The 9,589-nt window shown below is 60.5% G+C and overlaps 1 protein-coding gene across 2 annotated transcripts; it reads left to right on the top strand.

Moving 5' to 3' along the window:
* The first annotated feature begins 58 nt into the window (after positions 1-58).
* LOC113971074 (sestrin-3-like) lies at positions 59-7,376 on the top strand. 2 transcript variants are annotated; one of them, XM_027690624.1, is made up of 9 exons: positions 59-191; positions 2,838-3,041; positions 3,244-3,426; positions 3,546-3,782; positions 3,866-3,977; positions 4,184-4,320; positions 4,741-4,931; positions 5,231-5,375; positions 5,931-7,376. In XM_027690624.1, exons 1-9 carry the CDS (start codon positions 126-128, stop codon positions 6,018-6,020), a joined length of 1,365 nt encoding a protein of 454 aa, XP_027546425.1. In that variant the 5' UTR covers positions 59-125; the 3' UTR covers positions 6,021-7,376. The 2 variants fall into 2 exon arrangements, with proteins under 2 accessions (XP_027546425.1, XP_027546426.1); XM_027690625.1 differs by having other exon boundaries at positions 4,202-4,320.
* The last annotated feature ends 2,213 nt before the right edge of the window (positions 7,377-9,589 follow it).

Raw genomic sequence — 9,589 nt, forward strand, 5'->3', positions numbered from 1 at the left:
AATCGCCGCCGCCAGGGGGCGATTGGCGCAGGCGGGCCCGCCCCCCGTGCCCGCCGCGGAGCCGGCGCTGCCCCGGCACTGCCACCGGCACCGGCACCGCGGGCTCGGCACGGCACGGGCTCACCATGATCGTGTGTCCCCAGAGCGTGGAGCACCCCCGAGGAAGCCGATGCCAGCGGCTGCCGGGGCAGGTAGGATCCGCCCCGCCGCGCCGCCGCCACCGGCAGCCCGTACCGGAGCACCGGGCTTCGCCCTGCTGGCCGCCACCGGCCCGGCACGGCTGCGGCACCGGCAGGCCGGGGCATTCCCGCTGCCCGCTGGCGGTGCGCGGGGCCGGTGGGGTGAGGCTGCGCTCTCACGGTGCCGCGGCCGGCGGGTTGGTGGCGGTGCCGGTGCCGGTCGCGGTGCCGGTGCCGGTGCGGCGGCTCCGTCCCCGTCCCCTTTGTGCGGGATGCGGGAGGCGCCGTGGCTCCATCACTGCCAATCAAACTTGTTTTTCTCTCTCCGCCTGCACTGCCCGCGCCGCCCGCCGGGGGCGCTGCCGCCGCCGCCGCCCGCACAATGGGCCCCGGGTACCGGCCCCGGGCACCGCCGGGGGAGCCCCTGCCGCGGGCACTTCGCCCGTCCCCTCGAAACCCAGGCCGGAGGGGGTGGGCGAGAGGTGCCGCCGCGGCGGCATCTCCAGAGAATGCCACCGGCGGGGCCACCGGTACCGGCGGAGCCACGGTCTCTCCTGGCGGAGGGATGGAGCCCGGGCGGGGATGCCCCTCTCCGAGCATCCCGGTGCTGCCCGGGCTCGCTCCCGGCCGGCCGGGCTCCTCTAGACTCCTACCGCCTTTTTGTGCTCACAGCTGCCGAGCGGGAGCACCGGGGCACCGCTCCCCCGCAGCACCACCGGGTGGGGAGGGGGCGAGGTTGGTGGTGGGTACGGGGTCGAGGTGCCCGTTGGGGTTCAGGGGGCTTGGACACAGGAAAGCCCCCCCGGGGAGGGAGGCGATGCTCCCACCGCCCAGGGGTGCGAATGGGTGCAGGGGAGGAGGAGGATTATGGCCGAGGAAGGTGAGCAAGGTGGCACTGGGAGCAATGCGAGAGGCTGGGGAGGCAGGAGTGTGGGACTGTGGCAGGTGGTCCCGGTAGGAGACACCCTGCGCTGAGCTGGTACCTTTGGGAGTGGGCAGGACAGGTCAGGGGCTGCCCTGCACCTCCTTCATCCTCTCCTTCCAAGCCATGTCTGCCTAGTTGCTCTCTCCACCATCACCTGGACAAGCAGAGTGAGGAGAGCTGGCAGCACCAAAGGCTGAGCCATGGGCTGGTTGCATGGCTCCTTGCTGTGGACCACCTTTCCCCAGGGGGAGTGGAAGGGCCCCCAGCTCCTCTGCCCATCAGGAGGAGAAGACTAGTGGCTGTAGCCCCGTGGTTGTCCTCCTGGCAGCTCATTTCTCCAGGCAGAGGGACTTCTCAGGGGGCTTTCACACGTCACTTCTGGCTTGCACCTTCTCCTGTGGAACAGAGAAGCTGGTGCTCCTCATCTCTTTCCATTTTAATTTGAGTTTTGGGGTTTTTTAGACCTCTTTGGCCAGAGGAAGTTGATGTTCCGAATGTCAGCGAGTTAATCTCTTGACATCTGAGCAATGGTGTGTTCATCAGAAGTGCAGGATGGCGGAAAATAGCCAGAGCTGCTTCCTGCACTGCCTCCGTGGGTACAACTGCTCTGTGCTGCCACGCAGCTCATCGCTGCTCTGTCTCCCCTTCACCCCGGGGTGCTCTGCCACACACCCCACGGCTTTGGTGGTTTGCAGAAGTGCTCCTGGTTTTCTGCTATGCCACCGTGGTTGCTGTGCCCCAGTCACCATCCTTTGGGGGACTGCACCGGAGAGGCAGGTGGGAGGAACGTGATGGTGGGATCAGCAGGGCCAGAATTTCCCAGGGGAGATTTCAGTTCAAGCCTGGGAGAGAAGACGCATCCTCTGCATCCCAGGGTTCTTCCTGGGCTTCCCTGGGTGAGCAGGAGCCGTGACTTTCTGTGTGACAGGCGTTAGCACCTGCTGCACCCACAGCTCGGGGTGGGCAGGCTGCAGGTGCAGACCCCGCTGTCGGGTGGGAATTGTGGCAACACGGTCGTTGGGGCACAGCAGCTGCCCGGACACCTTTTCAACATCCCTACCCTCGGCTCCTACCACCCTCTTGGGAGGGACTGGGGTGGGCAGTGCTGGGGGTGTCTGGGCCCCCCTTGCCGAGTGGCCCATTTGTGTTCTCACCAGTGGGCACACCTGGTAACAGTTGCAATGTGTCCTGCGGGACTGCTCCCACACTGTCTCCTTGGGCAACACGCGGGGAGCTCCTCTGTGTGCTCCTGACCACATGGAAGGTGCCAGGACATCACTTGCTTCCCAGGGCAGGAGCCTCAGAGCCCCTCTGCTGTCTCCACAGCTCTCCCCCATTTTGGTGCTGGGCAGGAGGGCTCAGTGTTGGCAGTGCAGGGTCCTGGTGGTAAGGCTGACAGGCTGCTCCATTCCGGAATGTCTTTCCATGTTACGTTTCCCCTGCTCCAACCCTGCATCACTGCAAGGAAACATCATTCCTAGTTGGTGCTTTGCTTCAGCTCACCATGCAGTGCCTTCTCCCAGGCAGAGGCCAACCTGTGTGTCTTGTGATCTGTCCTCCTGCTAGCAGTGCCTGTGCTGAGCAGAGCTCTGCCTGGCCCCAGGAGCGTCCTTCTGGGAGCACCGAGCCAGGAGAGGGGATTTCTGCCCCATGCAGAGCCTGGGCTTGGCTGGGGTGGGCTGCTGCAGCAGGGGCTGCTCTGGGGAGAGCCAAGCAGAGTGTGTTTCCTGCAGGTAGTGAAGATGTCCGGCAGCGACCCTGAGTGCCCCCAGTTCCTCTTCGTGAAGGTGCTGGCAAGCCGGGGGCGGCTGGAGGCGGTGACCCAGCAGATGGGCTACCACCCACAGTACCTGGACAGCTTCCTCAAGATGCAGCACTACCTGATGCACATGGATGGCCCCCTGCCCTTTGACTGCCGGCACTACATCGCCATCATGGTGAGCCCCCCTGGGAGCTGCCGGAGGGGACGGGGGCTCTGCTCAGCCCTGTGGGGCTCCCCTCTCCCTCCAGCAGACAGCCTGTGTCACAGGCTTCTCATCAGAGGCCAAAATCGTGGTGTCCTGGAGGTTGGGTGAGAGGTGGGTGCGGGGTGCCGGGGTGCCTGCATGGTGCAGGGATGCTGATGTGCTGCCCTTGCAGGCGGCTGCCCGGCACCAGTGCCGGTACCTGGTGAACCTGCACGTGCTGCAGTTCCTGCGGGCAGGGGGTGACCCTCAGTGGCTGCGCGGCCTCGAATTCATCCCCCCCAAACTCCGCAACCTCAACGAGATCAACAAGATCCTGGCGCACCGGCCCTGGCTCATCACCAAGGAGCACATTGAGGTACTGGGGGAGGGCTGTCAGCCAGGGACCAGGGCAGCAGTGGGGGACAGCAGTGTCCCCAGAGGCTGCCAGCACCCTGCCCACCTGCCTGTGGCACACTGCTGGTCTGTGTTCTGCAGAAGCTGCTGAAGATCAGCGAGTGGAGCTGGTCGCTGGCGGAGCTGGTGCACGCCGTCGTCCTCCTGGCACACTGCCACGCGCTCGCCAGCTTTGTCTTCGGCTGTGGCTGCGAGCAGGACGAGGGGCTGGGGGGCCGAGGCTCCCTGAAGCCCCTGTCACTCGGGAACCAGTGCTTCTGCGAAGCCACCGCCGGCAACAGCTGCAGCCAGGAGCTGCTGCGCATCAACCGCAAGCGGGTGAGCCCCCGAGGGTGGGTGTGCTGGGGAGGGGGAGGCACAGCCACGACTGCTGCCCTCACCCCCAGCCTGTGTCTGTGCAGTCCCTGGACTCCTGCATGGAGCTGGATTCCCTCCGGGAGCGCATGCAGCGGATCCATGTGGAGACCGAGGGCAGGGAGGAGATGAGGCTGCTGCAGCAGGAGCGAGAGGAAGGTGAGGGGCAGGGAGTGGAGGTGGGTGTGCAGGGTGGGAGTTTGTATGGCACACCTGGGTGTTGCTCCCTCATGCCTTACATTTTCCATGATGTATGGTTTGTAGAGGGGCTCATGGGATGCACAGGGGGCGCAGCAAGGGCTGGCTTTTGATGCCTGCTGTGGCTGGGAACAGGGCAGCTGAGCACTGCTCTGACCCATTTGCAGGGCTCTCCCTTCTTGCAGATCCTGATGGAGAAGTCACTGGTGCCACCAACCTCGCATGCTACATGCAGGACCCTGACTTTGGATACCAGGACTTTGCCCGGCGCGATGAGGATCAGACGCAGGTATTCAGAGTCCAGGTAAGGCTCCTGCTCTCTTGTTGGGCAGCAGCCCAAGCTGCTGCCTCTCTGCTCCTCGTGGCAGTAAATGGTGGCAGGGGTGCCCACGCAGCCTGGATCTGGCACAGCTGCTTTTGCAAAATGCCTGAGTGGGAAAGCCCAGCTCTGAGAGGGGACCTGCCCCACTGGCGTTGGGAAGAGGGACGTGACCCATGAGTTCTGTCCCCAAGGGCTGATGATTTCTTTGCATGGCCCTCACAGTGGCAAGGGTCAAAATCATTCAAAAGCTGCCTGATAAGGGATGTTATGGTTTGTGGCAGAGGTGCCCCCCGAGCAAACTTACTGAATTCTGCTGCGTCCTGAGGTCTCCAGCTCTTGTTCTTGGAAAGATGCTCCAAGCTCCTTTTTGCAGTTGCAAAAGCCTCTTGCTGTGCTCAACAGGATTATTCCTGGGAAGACCATGGCTTCTCACTGGTCAACCGGCTCTACTCTGACATTGGGCATCTCCTGGATGAGAAGTTCAGGATGGTGGATGGTCTGCAAAGCAGTGCCATGGCCAAGCGGCAGGGCTGTGAGCCCTCTGTTTTCAAGCGGGGCATCTGGAACTACATCCACTGCATGTTTGGCATTAGGTAGGGAAACCAACCTCATGGTCCAGGGGAGGAAACTGAGCTGATCCAGGTGGGAGGAGGGTAGGGGACTCAGGCTGTCTTGCAGATGAGCGTGGAAAAGGGACAGAGGTGAATGGCCTGCCTGGATGTTGGGACAGGCAGGGAAGAGATGCTCAGCTTCTCTGGCCAGGGCAGGGAGCTTTGGGGACAGGGTTTCAGTGCCTGGTGGCCATTGCCATGTGTCCCCTTGCCCCATGGCTGTGCCCCAGGCAGACCACAGGCAAGGTGCTGGCCGTGACTCGCCCCTGTGCTCCCCACAGGTACGATGATTATGACTATGCAGAAGTGAATCAGCTCCTGGAGCGAATGCTCAAAGTTTACATTAAAACTGTAACCTGCTACCCAGAGAAGACAAACTCAGAAATGTTTGACAGGTTCTGGAAGCAGTTCAAGCACAGTGAAAAGGTGGGATGGCTGGCCCCTGGCTCTGAGTGGCTGCGGTGGGGCTGGGAGCGGGTTGAGGCTGCAGACTGGGGTGCTTTGGGGGGTGTATGGGAGATCTTTGAGCCACCAAACCAGTCTGAGGCGGGGGGGGAGTGGAAATCGGCTGTTTGTGAGGAGTTGGGCTTAGCGTGGCATGGGGCTGCGCAGTGTGACGAGAACAGGGGCCACCAGCAGCACAGGGATCTCCAAGGTCAGTAGCCCATCAGTGGGTGCCTCCAGGCGAGCCCTCCTTCGAGCTGTAACTCACAGGAGCGGCTGCTGTGGCTGTTGGGGACTGTGCTGGTGCCAGCCTGCCATGCTGCTGCCAAGTATGCAGGGGACTCCCTGGCACGTTGCTGTGGGAAGCAGCCACAGCCTGCAGGACTGGGAGGAGGGGGAAAGGGGAGCTGCCTGAGCTGGAAAAAGGGGTGGCATTTTGTCCCATGCCAAAAGACTCGCTCGCCCAGGTGAGCGGTTGCTTGCGCCGCTGCCCACAGCACACTGCAGCTGCCCGAGCCTCTCCTGTTTCTGCCGTAGGTCCACGTGAACCTGCTCATCCTGGAGGCCCGGATGCAGGCAGAGCTGCTGTATGCATTGCAGGCCATCACCCAGTACATGATCTCCTAGGCAGCGGGGGCTGCGCTGCGGCAGGGCCAGGCAGCGTCCTCGCTCCCTGAACTCCTGCGGGACCCGTCACGCTGGGACCGACGGCGAGGGATTTCTCAATTTAGTTTACTTGACTGTCTTGTTCCTTTTTGTTGGTTTTCCCCCCCTGCCTTGTGGGGCTCACTTGAGTGGCCCCGTTACGTGCAATTACCAAACTGTGAGGCAAGTCCGTGCTGCTGAGATGCTGGAGACTTGAACACGTCCAAGGAGGACTGCCAAAAACATGGGGGGAGAGGGAAGCAATAGGGGACTGGGGCCAAATTAGAGGGATGCTCTCCCACGAGCAGAAGCTCCTTGCCTGGGTGCTGTGGGAGCCTGGATGCCACAGGGAGGGCAGAGGGGAAAGCTGGTTTCCTTCCCTGTGCTGCAGTGGCTGCCCAGCTTGCAAAGCCACCCTTGGGCACTTGTCCTCACTGGGGTGATGTCTCTCGCTTGGGAACAGTATGGGCAGCATGCGGGTGTGTTGCAATGTCCTGAGTTATGTGGTTAGGCAGCAAGAAATGCTGGCTCCCAGCAAGGGCCCTTCTCCAGCCCAGAACAGCAATGGGATGCACTTGCTGCCTGCACGTAATACCCTTTAGGTCCATGTGCCAAACCCCTCTGGGATGGACAAGAGATGACCCAAGGCAAACTCCAAACTGTGAAGCTCTTGCTGGCAGAGTGTCCTAATGCTTTGCCTTCTCCAAGAGCAGGGTGAGAAGGTCTCTGACAGTGTTCAGGCACTGGGGGTTTCTGCAGGGGACTTTGGGCAGTCCTAAGCTCCTCCTCTGCCTCCCATCCGCACAGAGGCAGGAACAAGGAAGGCTTCCTGAGTTAATGAGGTTTCTATCTTCTTAACACCATGAGAGGGCTGAGGTCCTGTGCCCAGTCACTTGCTGCTTAAGAGCATGGTGGAGGAGCCTGTGGTCAGCACAGGTAAGCTACAGGAAGCTTCTCCTTGATCCTGGGCTGGGAGGGACTCCCTGGGCTGCCCCCATTTGAAGAGAGGCAGCCCGTCCACCAGCCCTGCCCTCTGCCTGGGGGGCAGAAGCTGCACCATCACTCCCCTTGTGTCCCTGGGCTGCTCCCTGGTCATGCCACAGCCCCTGGCTGGGGAGGTATGAGGGATCCAGTGCAGGCTCTGGAGAGCAGCCACAAAAGGGGAATGAAGCCACCCGTTGTAAGTGGGAGCCTGAAGCAAGGGCAGCTGTCGAGTCAGCCAGCGCACGCTGCTTCAGTCGGCCTGTTTACTGCGTAAATGTACGGGGAGAAAACCTTGTGTATGGAAGCTACAGAAAAAGCCTATTTTTGCTATAAATATATTATGTTTGACATGGATGCCTGCTTTATTTCTGCCAGATGTTGGGAAGGGGATTCGACCTTGCATGGCTGCTCTGAAGGCAGGACAGCAGTGCCTGGCTGAATGCAGCCCTGAGATGGCCCAAGCTCCAGGAAACCCAACATTCTCAGGCATGTTGGGCTCCTGTGCTGACAGCTCTGGTCCACGGCAAGCAGCTGTCACTGAGGCTGGACCTGTCCTGTACAGGTCAGCTCTGTCGTCTTGTGCTCAGCTGAGCAACTGCTGCAGTGTTGTTGGATAGGAAAAGAGGAAGGTTTTCAAGGGGCTGCAGTGCTCCAGCAAGGACGAGCGTACCAGAGGAAGGAGCTGGCTGGCACCAGGGGAGCAAGGCCAGAAACCAGGACCAACCCTTTCCTGAGCCATGCTGCAGGTGCCCCCCTGCACTGGGGCTGGGCCAGCTTGTACTGGGCCAAACTGGTTCCTGGGCAGTAAAATACCAGGACAACTGGTGCTGGGCAGTACCAGCTGAGTCAGTACTGGTGCTGGGACAGTGGCACCAGTGCAAGGATAACTGGTTCTGGGACAGCTGCCACCAGGCTTTGCTAGACAGTGCTGGGACTGGCCCTGCTGTACTATCATTTAACCCCAGTGAGGGCTGGGCAGGGATCAGGGGGCTGGGTGAACTGCTTGCTGTCAGGTGTAGCAGTGGTTAACCACGGCAGCCTAGCTGCCTGCCAGCTGTTTTGCCAGCCTCTCCCCTGTCCCTGCAAAAGCAGCTCTGTCCCCTGCAGGGCTGGGATGAGCCACAACAGCCAGTTCCCCACAGGGCTCACTGCTCCCTGTCACAAGGCAGTGACAACACAGTGCTGGCTGGGGGTGCAGGGCTGCCTGTCCCAGCCAGTGTGGAACTGGCTCCCTTTTGCCCCATCCCCCTACACTTGCACAAAGGGTTGGCCATGCAGGAGCTGGGGCAGCTGCAGCTCGCTCTGGTTTGCAGACAAGCACCAGTCACACCAACAAGATGAAGGGCTTCTTGGGCTGTCAACCCTGACCAGAAATGAGCAGAGCTGCTGGCAAGGCCAGGGAAGGCTGCCAGCCTCAGGCAGCCACACATGGCACGCCACGAGTCTGGCAACTCCAACGCTTGGGCCCCTATCCTGGTGCCCCCTGTGCCCTTTGACTGGGATACTCCTTTCTATTGCTCTGTGGCTGGAAGGAGGAGAACATGAGGTACATCACCTATGCAGGAACCCTCCAGGATGTCCTGCACACCCATGTGGGAGCCAGGCCACTGCAACTGTACCTGGAATTACTGAGGGGAGGTTGCAGGCACATGTCCAAAGCAGCCACCGAGTTTCTTGCAAAGCCTGTAGCAGAAAGAAAGTGCTGGCAGGTGCAGCCAGGACTGCTTTTGTAAGAGCTGAGCCATTCCCAAGCTGCACAGTGGGAGGAATGGTGAGTCCTAGCCCACAGAGAACACCAAGTCACACTGCAGCAATGGCACTGCCACAGGTCCTACAACCCACTCATGACAAATCAGGCCCACGGCTGCTGCTCTTACCTCAGCTGGGAAGGGGAAAACAATAGCACGTACGAGCTGAGGATGGCTCTGGAGCAGGCAGTGTGCACCCACCACATCCCCATTCCCCAGCCTGCCTTCCTCACACCCCAGCTCCTCCACCACAAAGGACACATGATGTAGGGCAGCAGTTCCCTGCTGTGCTTCCACACGTGGTCCCATCCCTGGTGGCACAGAGGTGTCCATCAACCAGCAGGCATTTGGGACAGAGCAGGATTCTGGCCAGAAACTAAATTGAGCAGAAAAACCATTAAAAGCTTTTTGCACTGGCTCCATGTGCTGCTGGTCTGCAGGCAACTCCTCCATAGGTCAAAATGCTTATGGTGATGACTCGGGAGAGCTACGAGGTCTCCAAGACGGTAAGAAAGGTGCAAACATGGTGCACTGAACCCACAGAACTGTTAGGACACAGCAGGGTTCTTGGTGACTACTGAAGACAGTGTCACACACATCAAAAGGCAACCCTGAGCCAAGGCATCCAGGTCCTAGCCTGGCATCTACTCTGCTTTTTTTTCCTCCTTGGCAATGCTTTAATGTCACAGCCCCAATGTTCAAATAGGCATAAAAAGTGTTAATGCCACTGTGGGAATGGATGATTCCCTGTCCTATATCAAGTTTTGCACACTTTGATCCAATCAACAACTGCAAACCCTCAGCACTTGGTTTCTCCAA

The sequence above is a fragment of the Neopelma chrysocephalum genome, unplaced genomic scaffold, assembly GCF_003984885.1.
Source record: "Neopelma chrysocephalum unplaced genomic scaffold, ASM398488v2 Primary Assembly neopelma1_81, whole genome shotgun sequence".
NCBI lineage: Eukaryota > Metazoa > Chordata > Aves > Passeriformes > Pipridae > Neopelma > Neopelma chrysocephalum.